General features: G+C 43.8%; 1 protein-coding gene across 2 annotated transcripts in view; it reads right to left on the bottom strand.

Moving 5' to 3' along the window:
• Positions 1-13,000, bottom strand: part of ube3c (ubiquitin protein ligase E3C) — a 33,238-nt gene extending 20,238 nt beyond the window's left edge. Inside the window, exons 1-14 of one of the 2 annotated variants that reach the window (XM_061758740.1) lie at positions 12,882-13,000; positions 11,581-11,691; positions 9,519-9,572; positions 9,330-9,404; positions 8,161-8,292; positions 7,957-8,072; positions 7,551-7,708; positions 7,027-7,180; positions 6,253-6,473; positions 5,974-6,125; positions 5,698-5,885; positions 2,223-2,309; positions 1,795-1,952; positions 1,137-1,363 (exon numbers count right to left, since the gene is read on the bottom strand). In XM_061758740.1, the coding sequence (XP_061614724.1) occupies positions 1,137-1,363; positions 1,795-1,952; positions 2,223-2,309; positions 5,698-5,885; positions 5,974-6,125; positions 6,253-6,473; positions 7,027-7,180; positions 7,551-7,708; positions 7,957-8,072; positions 8,161-8,292; positions 9,330-9,404; positions 9,519-9,572; positions 11,581-11,646 (1,788 nt within the window). In that variant the 5' untranslated portion in view covers positions 11,647-11,691; positions 12,882-13,000. Of the gene's footprint in view, positions 1-1,136; positions 1,364-1,794; positions 1,953-2,222; positions 2,310-5,697; positions 5,886-5,973; positions 6,126-6,252; positions 6,474-7,026; positions 7,181-7,550; positions 7,709-7,956; positions 8,073-8,160; positions 8,293-9,329; positions 9,405-9,518; positions 9,573-11,580; positions 11,692-12,503; positions 12,824-12,881 lie in introns of those variants that run through there. The other variant, XM_061758741.1, reaches the window with a different exon arrangement.
• Positions 13,001-13,274: the final 274 nt, after the last annotated feature.

Raw genomic sequence — 13,274 nt, 5'->3', positions numbered from 1 at the left:
GGGTCAGCGGCGTTAAAGCGACTGTAAATCCCACCGCTCAATTTGGAAAATGCACTTTCCCTGCTCCCCACTTCTTTAATGGGTCGTTTTAGCTGACAAGAGGCCTTTGAGCGGATCTTTTATGAAAATCAACCCCGGTCGGCTTTTCAGGTATTCGCCCACCATCCGCAAAAGAATGGTCACTTTCTACGGTGGCAGCGATAGCTACAAGGTCGCGTAATCACTTTTTTGCGCCATTACAGAAAGAGACGTGGAATGAGAGGGAAAGGGATGCATTTTCCGTCTCATTTCCTTTGGGTAAATAGCCAGCGGACGACCTCCACATCTGCTCCTCCTTGTATTTGCCCATTCATTCGTATACGCTTGATTTCCACCAAAGCACCGGTCACTATGCATGGAGGACAGCACTGACAAAGCACTCATGCTAATGTGCTTCCTAATAAATCTACCACTGCTTATTTTTATTGTGTGTAATAACTTCCCACACGAAATATATCCGGAGTATAGTAATCCTTCGCATAGTTACAGTTCAATATATACATGAATTCACCTATTTGTGTTTTTTTCTGAGGAACCTAAGCCCAGCCACACAGAGAGGTAAACTCGACCATGGGTCAGTTTTGGATTCATGGATATTCCCCATGCATGACCTGAATTAAGAGAATTGTTCGGCTCCAAGAATGATTTGTGACGAATGCGCTGTGACTTGTGCCAACCTAAAAAACACCTGCTTCTGGCATTCAAACATTCTCGAATCTAATCTAGTCTAATCGGAAAGACATTTTTTTCCAGTTGTCATCATTACCTAATTTAGTATTTTTTTGTTAGTCAATTCACAACATTAGCAAAGCTATGGGAACATGCTGTTTTGATAACATAAGTCAGAGCCAACGCTAGCTAGCTAACTACCTTCTTTTTTGACATTTTACGTTTTTTTCCCCACTACTGCTGCTAATGGTTTTGCAATGTGCACTAAATTAGCTTACAAGTTAGGACAAATAGCATACTAGTAAACAGATAATTCAGTGCACTAGTAGGAGAGTGAATAAATGCTCGAGTGGCTATCCATAAAGAGTGTGAGTACTTTAGCCACCTGTGACTGTGTTCAAGGGTAACCCGCGAGGACACGCACTGACCTTAAAGAGCTGCACCCAGCGTTTCTGCTCGGCCTGGATGCGCTGTTGCACCTCCATGTTGGTCTTGACGCCAACGCTGCGGAAGGCCGCCATGTACTCCTCGCGGTGCTCCGTCTTGGTCTCGGGGTAGGCCAGCTTGATGATGCCGAGGCACGCATCCCTCAGGCAGCGGGACAGAGTCACCAACTCCAACAGGGTGAAAGGCATCATGGACGACTGCGTCTGACCTGGTGAAAGGGGGGCACATGCTCGTTGAGAATGATGGCTGACAATAATTTGCTAAACCGGTGATTCCATACCACTGTGCTGATTAGGTTGACTGAAACAAGTTTCAATTTCTTCTTCCGTTATCGCAATATAGTGGTGTAACGTCATTGGTTGTCTTCCAATATATTGACGATCGCATTATCACTATAGCGTGATATTATCGTGCCATTGACAACTTTGAAAGGATGTAAATAAGAAATGTATGAAATGTTGAATGTCAGACTTTGACAACAGATTTTTGTATTATATGATAGAGGTACATTTGTTAAAAATAAATAAATCAATCAATCAATTTGGGAATTTTCTCCTGGAAAATATGCACCTATTAAAAACGTTTTTGGAACGTTGAACATTTTTAGCTTAGAAAGATTTGTGTCGGGAAAACTACTACCTTCCATTTCGTGTCCAAAGAACTCGCTGTCGTGCACGGAGATAAGCGAGTGGCTAAAGAGGGAACTGAAGAGGTAGAAGAGCGGAATGATGCGGTTGGAGTCTTCGTAGGACATGGGCGAGCCTCTGGAGATCAGCTGCAGCAGCGGAACCATGGAGCTGAGGAACAAGAGGATATTTGTTTTGTGGCATTCCACTTGGCTGCACCGCTTCCAGTACATGTATATGTGGATGTTAGATTTTTGTTTTTGTGAAATCAGATTTCAGCCTCTGTATGCTGCCATGTAAATTGAATCTGCCCAGGGCCTTCAGAATCAGTTATGCAGTGCGATCGCTTAACAATGCGGCTGTTTCTTTAATCAATCAGATTTCAAATTTGTCATGCACACAAAAAGCCAACAAGCAAGAGTTTAATCCACAAATGCTCACCCGGTAATCATTTTGGTCGTCATGGAGGTGATCAGGTGCCAGAGATGCCGCAGGAAACGTGCGTTGAAGGCTAAACTGTACAGAAGTCTGCAGGAGAACAAAAGAGGAAGGGAGGGGAGGCTGCGTTCAATGTCAACATTCATCATTCAGCACTTTAACATCCCGGCGAGAAGAATTATAAAACGACTCTCCGCCGATGTGGCTGCTTGTGCGCCCTGTTAACCAAGCGAGGACACCCAAGAAATAAATGACACTGTTCACTAACGTGGAATCTTCTTGGCCTCCCCTCTCTAAAAGGAGATTAAATGAGCCATTAAGCTTTATTTAGGCGAGGCACCTTCCATTAGTAAACTAGTTGCTGCTGCGAAGGGGGTCATAAACAGCCTCCGCGGCTTCCTGCTGCAGCCCCATTTAACTTAATGGCCAAAAGGGGAGATCAAGACAATGGAGGCCAGAGGAGGAGGAGGGAGGTCCTGGCTGTGACCTCACACTGCCAAACGTGCTTGCACACTCACACGGAATTACGTGATAACACCGAGGAGGGCCCCGCATACCTCGCCTTTAGTGGTATGGCTGTGGCGCCGAGGTGCGAAGCGGCTCTTTGTTCATGATCTGTGTTTGTTTGTGAAAGCTCATACAATGCATCGGTCACACAGTGGGCAAGAGCAGGTGACAATAATGTGCTAAGTATGCCAGCAGGCCCTGCATATAATACAAAATAACTGCAGGGAAATTTAAGACTCTTTTTAAGACCCCTTCGATCAAATTTAAGACCTCTCATTCACGACGTACGAACGCAACGTTTCACACCTGACACTCAATTCTCCTGCCCTGTTGTGTTGAAAGCATTTATCTGAAGCATTTTACACATTTCACTGGCCAATTTTTGCCTTTGGAGGTAGTATTAGAGGCAATACAAAGGCAGGACGATGGCTGTGCGTAGGGGAATACCGGAAAGACGGGACAGAAGTGTGACGTTTTAACACTTGTCCCATCCTGTTGTGTTGAAAGCACTTGTCGAATACTAATATAATTGATGTTTTCCATGACTTAGAGACAGACCGTGCAACAAAAAGCGCTTTTTGTTGCACAAACTTCAATGTGATTGGTTCACTATGAACGATAGAAAGGTTTTGGAATGATTAATCTTGGTCTATTATTTTTATATCACAAAAACCTGACATTTGAACAGGGGTGTGTAGACCTTTTATACCTACTGTATAAGGAGGATTTTGTTTTGAAAGCGCATCAAGTGTTGAGGGAGCAAGAACGTGTTAATCTCAATGGCGCTGCTCAAATTCCGCCTCTCCAATCAACCGATTCAAAGGTCCCCCACGCCCCTGCCACGTGGAGCTAACCCGAGGGTCGATAAGGAGGGCTTGAAAAATGGTCCGCGGCCCGCCACGCGCCATCTGCCAGCGCTACAAGACTCTGGAGAGAAGCTCGGGGAGGACACCGGTGCAGTCGGCTCATAACAAGCCGTGCGGGTGTTTGATTGAAATGGGAAACAAAGCACTAAATGCCAGCTGACACGCTGATTTACAGCCCGCCAGAACCCCCAAAACCTTTTTCAATCACGGAATGAACCGCTAATAAACAAAGTCAAAAGGGGTTGGGAGGCGGAGAAAGAAAAAAAAAAAAAAAAGCAGCATGATGAATCATAGTCAGGATCATTTCATTTCAAGAGGTCTGAAGAAAAGATCCTGCCTCTGTGTTTTTTTGTTGTTGTTGTTTTTTCCCCTCTCAACTCTTACAAACCTGATCAAAATCACAGCAGACGCCCAAAAGTGAACGAGAGGCTCGAGCTCATCTGTGCATACTGTTTTTACAGCCCGGCGCCGTGTGGATAAACGACAGCAAATATCCAATGCTAAGTTATGCTAACCATCAAAATGGCGTTACGAGGCAGGAGAGGGGATCATTAGAAAAGCAATTAAAATCTATTTGCGGTACCGAGTCGGGTTTTAATCACGCTCCGACTTCAAGGATATTTATGAAAAACGTAGGGTTGGCAAGATAAACCCGGAAAGCCACTTTTTTTTTCCCTTCAGCAGATCAGAACAGTAAATCAAGGCCGGGATGAAATTTGCTCCCCTTAGCCTCTTGTAAAGCTATCCCGTCCACTCCTGCAGTGATTAATCTTCCCCGGCGAGCTAATTATTTTGTACAGATATCCAATAATGATGGAAGACGAAGGGCGGGATTTATGGGAAAAGTGGCGGGAAGGAAGGAGGAATGCCGTAAAAATATTAAGGCCATTAATGGAGCGCACTTGAGATCCTTCAGGAGAGGCAAAATGTACAATTATGAGTCAACCGTCTTGTTCGTGTTGTAAATTTTAAGCGCAGAGAACTAATAAGACACGAGGGGTTAGTCATGCTTAAGAATTTGGTCGATTGCGTCAAATAAGGAACAATCGGTCCAAATTTGAGCATTTTCCCTCCTTTGCAATCATAGAAAAGGGCCGATTCTGATGTTTCTTAGTTAGAGATAACAAGTATAAAGAAATAATTGATCATTTTTCATTATTTCATATCTCCCAATGTGCGTCTCACTGGGGTTTTTAAGCCCTGTTTAAGGAGGCCTCACATATACACATCATGGGGCTTTTACTAATAATTAACTAACAGTTAACCGAGCACGGAGCCTCAAACACAGGCAGGCAATCAGCACCTCCGACATCCTGGCCCTAATGTAATCAGCCTCCCGAGAAGAGGTAATTGCCCTCATCCAGCGCTGACAGCTTCACTGACATCTTCTGCTTCCTCTCGCCGGTTGTAAATGCCAGCGAACTGCGCACCGCCGACAGCTGTCCCACCTACTCGCTCTTTGCGCCGTTATTTACATTACTGCTTGCTGTGCGGAAACGTGTCAGGATGCGCTTTTGCTGTCAGTGAGACCGCTGTGCAAGGCTGAGACCCTTTCGAGATACACACTGTTGTGTATGAAGTGCTGCCTCCACAAGTGAAAATGCTTTCATTGTCTTTACGAGTGCTCGCTTATTTTCCCACACTGCCGCAACTAGAAGCTATTGGCTTGCCTTAGATCCACCACCGTCATCATGGTAACGGAATCTGTACTCGCCATTGACCCAGCAATAGATGCGCCAATATCCTAATTGGCACCAACCGCCTGCATATGGCTGAATTATGTCATTAAGATTCAGCATTTTTCTCTTTATAAAATCAGAGAGAAACTGATGGAAATTGCCCTCTTTACTAATATAAACAAAAGTGAGAAAAAAACTGCACCTTATCCAGTACTACTCTGCACCTGAATTTTATGGGTTCTTTGTTGGCCGCCCTACACAAAAAAAGTATTTTTGTTAGATACTGCAAAGTCATAAACTTGGCAAACGTTAATCATCTGATGCTGATGCAAATAAAGTCTACCAAGGTAAGTGGCTTTCTTACCAAAAATTAGTGTACAGAATAGAATAGTTAAGTTTTTTTTTTTCGTCGCTGTTGTTGCTCACCTGACTTTGGGAACCAGGAGACGATGCTGCACCATGAGCGTATGACAGATGGACGCCATCATGGTGAACACCTCCTCGCTGGCCGAGTCCCTCCACACCAGGTTGAGCAGCGTGTTGGTCTGCTGTTTGGTGTCCAGCTTGCGCACGCATTCGTCGGTGATCAGCTGCACAGAGATGCGACTGTCATCCTAATCGGCGACCAGGAAAAAAATAATAAAAATGACGTTAGGTCAATGAACGTTCTCTATATATGTGGTGTGCGTAATCGTGCGGTACCTTCATGGGTGGCGGGTGGACGTTGGCGTCGTCATCGTCCTCGGAGTCGCTGCCCAACTCGGGCCGGCTGCAGCTCTCGGTCACCGGCAGCAGAGGCAGCAACGTCTGCAGGGCGCTTAAATACAGCAGCAGGCCTTCCTCTGAAAGTGAACCTGTCAACATAACACCAGTCGCGTATTATACTCAGATTTTAAATTGTGGGTAGGTTACGTACATGTGATGACAGCTAACAGAATCCATCAATAAATTTGATAGGTCGATGGTTCGATAATTACCCACCTAAGCAATTCTCTCCTGCAGAGAGGACAAAGTAAAATATCCAGGGCGCGCAGCTCTGCGCAACGGGGGAGGACGTGACGGTGCCCTGGAGGGAGCTGAGGAAGGCCTCGAAGGCGAAGGCCAGCCGGGGATCCGACAGGGCCGGGATGAAGAAGTGGAAGATCTGCTCGGTGAAGGGCACTGAAATGAACTCCTTGGTGAAGGCGGCAAAGACAAAATGCCTGCAAGGCAATATTTGTGAACACAACACATCAGGCGTACACATGGTAGTTATGTTTCACTTGAATTAAGATTATGAAGGGAATCTTGGGGGGGGGGGGAATAAATAAAATAATCTAGAATTTGAGAGATCCCTGGATCCAAAAAGTTTGAGAACCAATTAAGAATTAAAATGAGTTGCAGACTTTATGATGTGCGAGGCGTGTTGGTCACTTCGCTAAATGACCACTCGGCTATTATCTCCCCAAACAGAGCTGCTTTGTGTGGCTCACATCTGGCGCCCCCTCCTCCTCCCCACCCTCCCCCCGAAGTCACATAATGAGCTGTCAGACAGTGTGTGTGTACACAAGTTCCTCTCACTCCCGCCTCGCTTTTCTTCAAAGAAGAAAAGGGAGCCCTCTCGACGTTTGCTCATAAGAATGTCTCAGACTCAAGGCAAACAGTCACAGATTCTCCTCGGAGGGGAACGAACATGGCTTGTGGGTGGGGGGGGCTTTTACAACTAAGAGGCAAACAATGCACACACAAAAAAGAAGAAACTGTAGCTTGTCGTACCTGGCGCCCCCTGTGCAGGAGGAGTAGCTAAAGTGCAGAGGTTTGAGGATGTGATCCAATAGTGTGCTTGCCAGGGGAATTGAAGGAGAGTCGGTGTACTCCAGACTGGGAGGGAGGCGGTGATTCACCAGAATGTACAGCGACTTGTAGTATCCTAAAAAAAAAAACAACAACAGAGATTTCAAGCAACCAGCTTCGTGTATTAGTCACAGGATGGATTTTAGCTCAGCGAAATGGAACCAGAATATTGTTAGCCAACAAAATCCACAATTCAAAGTGATATAGCAATATTCATATAAAATGCTCATGGCGCTTAGATTTGGCCCAAAATGTCAACACTTTAAAATAAAGCTTTTTAAACAATGTGATTTCTACTTCATCATATGACAGATTTTAATATTTAATTTTTGCATTTCCCTCTGCTGATTGTTCTTTTTAAATGTATGTATGTAAAGTGAAATAATATGTGGCGACCATTTTGGCTGTTGATACACTAAAGGGACTGACTTTTGCTTCTTACTTACCTTTCTGGACCATATAGTGCAAAATCTGCTCAACTGTTGACGCCACTTGGTTGGCGTCAGCCAAGACGGGCAGGTAAACTCTCTCTGAGGAGAAGATTTCTAACATCCGCATGGGAACGGCCACGTTTAAGCTGTCGTCGCCGCAGTTCTGCAGGAGTCTAGTGGAACGAGAGCAAGGACATCCATCGTAAGGGTTGCAGTTGAGCTGGAGCCTATACCAGTTGACTTTGGGGCAAGAGCATAGCATGGTTTTATGCTATGTGGGAGGAAGTGGGGGTACTCGGAGACAACTGGCGATAAAATGCAAACTCAACACAAGCAGGGCCCGAGTCGAGATTTGAATCCCAAACATCAGACGTGGAACGACACATTGGGAGCAAACTTCATCATTGGACTGTGACGGTACCTGCAGCAGAATCCCAGTATCCTCTTGATCTGAAACATACACGTCTGCCTGTGCGGACCCACCAGCAGCTTGACGAACTGACAGTTGTGTTTCACCAGGTTCTGGCACAGCCATATCTGCGAAAAAACACACACAAATATAACATTGGAGGAACGAGAAAAAACAGAGAGTGAGAGCCGAGTGTAATAAAAGTTATCTTCTCACCAATCTATGCGAATCCACACTCTGTCTGTAGAAAAAGATGAGTTGCCTCGACAAGAGGCTGAGAGCGGGCGCTTCCAAAGTGTGCTGGGTCTGGCTAGCGCACTCGTCAAACGTGGCCCTCTGGATGGCGTACTGAAGCAAAAAAAGCGATTTAGGAACAACTCCTCTGCATCGTTTTAACTACAGTAGTACAAAGGAGAATTAAAACAAAACTGAGAAGAAAAAAATATATACTATGAGATTAAAGTCGTAATCTGAGGAGAAGGAAGCTGAATATTTTCGAGATGAAGAACCAAATATTTTTTAGATTAAAGATATGGTATTTCATGATGAAAGACGGAATATTACAAAAATAGTCATTTTTCGAGAAAAAAATGTTTTATATTTCCAAGATTTTAAAAAAAATTTACTTTTTTTAGATAAACTGCCAAACATTTTAGAGAAAAAGTTGTGTATAGGCGGCACGGTGGCCGACTGGTTAGAGCGTCAGGCTCACAGTTCTGAGGACCCGGGTTCAATCCCCGGCCCCGCCTTTGTGGAGTTTGCATGTTCTCCCCGTGCCTGCGTGGGTTTTCTCCGGGCACTCCGGTTTCCTCCCACATCCCAAAAACATGCATTAATTGGAGACTTTAAATTGCCCGTAGGCATGATTGTGAGTGCGAATGGTTGTTTGTTTCTATGTGCCCTGCGATTGGCTGGCAACCAGTTCAGGGTGTACCCCGCCTCCTGCCCGATGACAGCTGGGATAGGCTCCAGCACGCCCGCGACCCTAGTGAGGAGAAGCGGCTCAGAAAATGGATGGATGGAAGTTGTGTATATTTTCAAGATAAAAGTCCTATTATTATGAGAATAAAGTTGGAGGTAAAAAAAAAAATATTTTCGAGATAAAAAGATGGGTATTTTTAAGATTAAAGTCCTAATATTATATTTGAATATTCTAGATTAGGGTCAGAATATTACGAGAAACGTCATTTATTTAACAATTTGTGTTAGTGGTGATAATTTGTAACCTGCAACAGATTAAATTCTATTGCCTTTATTTCCTATGGTGGTGGGAATTGATTTGAACAAACTGAAGGGGGAGCAGCATCCCAGAAAAAGCACACTGCGGTCAACTCCTTAAAGGTTCCACTGATAGTGTAGAAGGAGATTCCGGCTTGATATCCTACCTGTCGTTTCAAGTCTTGGTAGCCGCGTACGTATGACTGAATGATGATGGCATTTTTCAGTCGTTTTCTATCATCCTGAGATGTGGAAAAAAAGCAAAACAAAGCAGGTGAAATTTTAAAACATCTTTTTAGTAGATTTTAGAGGTTGATATAGTATGTAAACAAAACACTGGATGACATATTAGTCACCTCTCTTTTTCTTCTTTCTTCTTGAGTCCGGTGCAGCAGGGACGCTTTGGCTTCCTGGTCAAACCACACATAAAGGCTCTAATTAAAAGTGAAGGTCCAGTATATCGCATTGGCAAAGATAAAATACGTACATTGGATATAAGAAAATCTCCAAAGCCTTGTTCAAATGCCTGCTCAAACATCTGAACTTTATTTGGGGTGAATCGAGACACTAAATAGTGGCAGGTGTGTGCTGACTCACATTTCACAAGGTTTTTTTTCTTTCAATTGAGTTGTACAGGTTATACGTCACAATAATTGTAGAATTTTTTTTTTAATGATCTAGTTTGGTCGAATTTTTTTTTATTGAAAAGGGGTGTGCGGACTTTATATCCACTGTCAATAAAAAAAAAAAAAGCATTCGTTCAAACCAGTGGGTGGTGCGGGACATGTGCCAGCGATCAGAAGGGTACCACCTCGGCCGCAATTCGAACCCGTTAAAACCCCAACGTGGTTGTTTAATTTTATACTCGATCAGTGGGAAGGCACTCCAGCCAACCAAAAGCCATTTTTCTTTAATTATATCCTCTTAAAGACATAATTCTTCTCATGTGATCGAATAATTCATATCAATATACAACCCCAATTCCAATGAAGTTGGGACGTTGTGTTAAACAAATAAAAACAGAATACAATGATTTGCAAATCATGTGCAACCTCTATTTAATTGAATACACTACAAAGACAAGATATTTAATGTTCAAACTGATCAACTTTATTGTTTTGAACAAATAATTATTAACTTCGAATTTTATTGCTGCAACACATTCCAAAAAAGCTGGGACAGGGTCATGTTTACAGCCCCTTTTCTTTTACCAACATTCAATAAACGTTTGGGAACTGAGGACACTAATTGTTGAAGCTTTGTAGGTGGAATTCTTTCCCATTCTTGCTTGATGTAAAGCTTCAGCTGTTCAACAGTCCGGGGTCTCCGTTGTCGTATTTTACGCTTCATAACGCGCCACATATTTACAATGGGAGACAGGTCTAGACTGCATGCAGACCAGTCTAGTACCCGCACTCTTTTATTACGAAGCTAGGCTGTTGTAACAAGTGCAGAATGTAGTTTGGCATTGTCTTGCTGAAATAAGCAGGGGCCCCATACCATCACAGATGCTGGCTTTTGAACTTTGCGTCCATAACAGTCCGGATGGTTCTTTTCCTCTTTGGCCCGGAGGACATGACGTCCACAATTTCCCAAAACAATTTGAAATGCGGACTCGTCGGACCACAGAACACTTTTCCACATTGCAGCATCAGTCCATCTTAGATGAGCTCAGGCCCAGAGAAGCCGGCGGCGTTTCTGGGTGTTGTTGATAAATGGCTTTTGCTTTCCATAGTAGAGTTTCAAGTTGCACTTACGGATGTAGCGCCGAACTGTATTTACTGACATTGGTTTTCTGAAGTGTTCCTGAGCCCATGAGCTTTACACATTGATGTCGGTTTTTGATGCAGGGATCGAAGGTCACGGGCATTCAATATTGGTTTTTGGCCTTGCCGCTTGCATGCAGTGATTTCTCCAGATTCTCTGAACCTTTTGATGATAATATGGACCGTAAATGATGAAATCCCTAAATTCCTTGCAATTATACGTTGAGGAACATTGTCCTTAAACTGTTCGACTGATTTCTCACTTGTTCACAAAGAGGTGAACTTCGCCCCATCTTTACTTGTGAATGACTGAGCAATTCAGGGAAGCTCCTTTTATACTCAATCATGGCACCCACCTGTTCCCAATTAGCCTGTTCACCTGTGGGATGCTCCAAACAGATGTTTGATGTTTTTGCCACCTGTCCCAGCTTTCTTGGAACGTGTTGCAGCCATAAAATTCTAAGTTAATGATTATTTGCTAAAAAACAATAATGCTTATCAGTTTGAACATTAAATCTCTCGTCTTTGTCGTGTATTCGTTTAAATATAGGTTGAACATGATTTGCAAATCATTGTATTCTGTTTTTATTTATGTTTAACACAAGGTCCCAACTTCATTGGAATCGGGGTTGAAGGTCCACCTGCATTTTACCTTTTTACTTGCTCCTCCGAGTGACACCTTGGGTCTTGTCTTGAACTCGCCCTCGAAACTAAACATCTTCACCTCTTTCCCATTGACTGATGCTGATATTGACACTTATTCCTGCAAAAAAAAATAAAAAATACAAAGGTGGAATCCAGGTGTAGACACAAGCTAGTGGGAGATAAAATAAAGTTGCAAGGCACTTAGTTGTAACTAAGGCCCAACCGATGATAAAAATTGTCCCGTTTCAGTTTAACTCTCTCTCTCTGTACAGCATGTATTTAAAACACAACTATGTCAAAGATGACATGTCTTGACATCTGAAAAAGTCATCACTTCATGGCAAAGAAATTAATGGAGTACAAGAAATGTGATTTAACATTAAAGGTCATCTTGTTTTTGCCAGCAACTTCACTCATTATGTTGCTTATATCCTGCATACATCTATGGCCTAGATCACAAGATAAATTCATTAGTTAATGCTTTTTTTGCATGTTTAATTACTTAAAAATTCCTCTCTGTTGTAAAGTTAAACAAATTCAACAGGACAAATTTTTTTTTTTTTTTTTTAAAAAACAACCATATCTGTTGGGCCCTAATTGTTTTCTCTCCATGTGAAATGTCATTTGTTGTGATTCGGCGTCGACCATAGTGAGCTAACGGGCTTCCCGAGCTTGCAAATGACTCAGCAGGCAGGCTCCGAACGCGGCCATCTGCGTTAACTTCATCCATCCATCCATCCATCCATCTTTCGTACTGCTTCTCCTCACGCGGGTCGCGGGCGTGCTGGACCCTATCCAGGCTATCTTCGGGCGAGAGGCGGGGGTACACCCTGAACCGGTCGCCAGCCAATCGCAGGGCACGTAGAAACAAACAACCATTCGCACTCACATTCACACCTACGGGTAAATTAGAGTCTTCAATCAACCTACCGTGCATGTTTTGGGGATGTGGGAGGAAACCGGAGTGCCCGGGGAGAACATGCAAACGCCACACAGGCGGGGCCGGGATTTGAACCCAGGTCCTCAGAACTGTGAGGCAAATGTGCTAATGCCGTAACTTGTGATGCTAAAAATGATAAGAAATTGAGAGTGACATTTGTTTATTAGCGACACGTTTAGAGTTTACAGACGCCCCTGTTCGCGTACCACGACTTTGTTGACGTTAGCGACGGAGCTAACTCGCTAACCGGGGAGTTAGCACTCGTTGGGGGCTACCCTCACGGTGTGGTCCCCCCTTTTTTAGACGTCTGTTATAGTTGCACGGAACGGAAGTAAAGGTGGTACATTGACAGCATGTGGAACGGTTACCTTTGACGTGTGAACTGCGTTGGGTTTATTAATATGGTGTCCGAACGACCTGTTTCAGTCTGCTCGCAAGAAGTCAACACAACACCGGGGTAAAGAGGGAGACCCAAGTGCTTCCGCTTCCCGTGACGTTCAGGAAGCCGATTGGATGAAGGGCACGTCAATAATGAGATTCAACGTAGAGCTGCCTTCGTGTACCAAATAAAATCGGATTTTGTAATTTTAAAACAATACAGTCAGAACAACTTTGTCATCCCCTCGATGCTAAAGACAAACATTGTTATGGGTAGTCGCGTATTTGGATGAGAATGGATGTGTTTGCCGGTGAATTCCGCTGTTTCCTTTAAAATGTTGCAGAGCCCAAAAAAGGTAACTTTGAAATTTGCGAGATTACGT

This window comes from Phyllopteryx taeniolatus, chromosome 20, assembly GCF_024500385.1.
Source record: "Phyllopteryx taeniolatus isolate TA_2022b chromosome 20, UOR_Ptae_1.2, whole genome shotgun sequence".
NCBI classification, from domain to species: Eukaryota; Metazoa; Chordata; class Actinopteri; order Syngnathiformes; family Syngnathidae; genus Phyllopteryx; species Phyllopteryx taeniolatus.
This window is presented reverse-complemented; position numbering and strand designations above follow the sequence as displayed.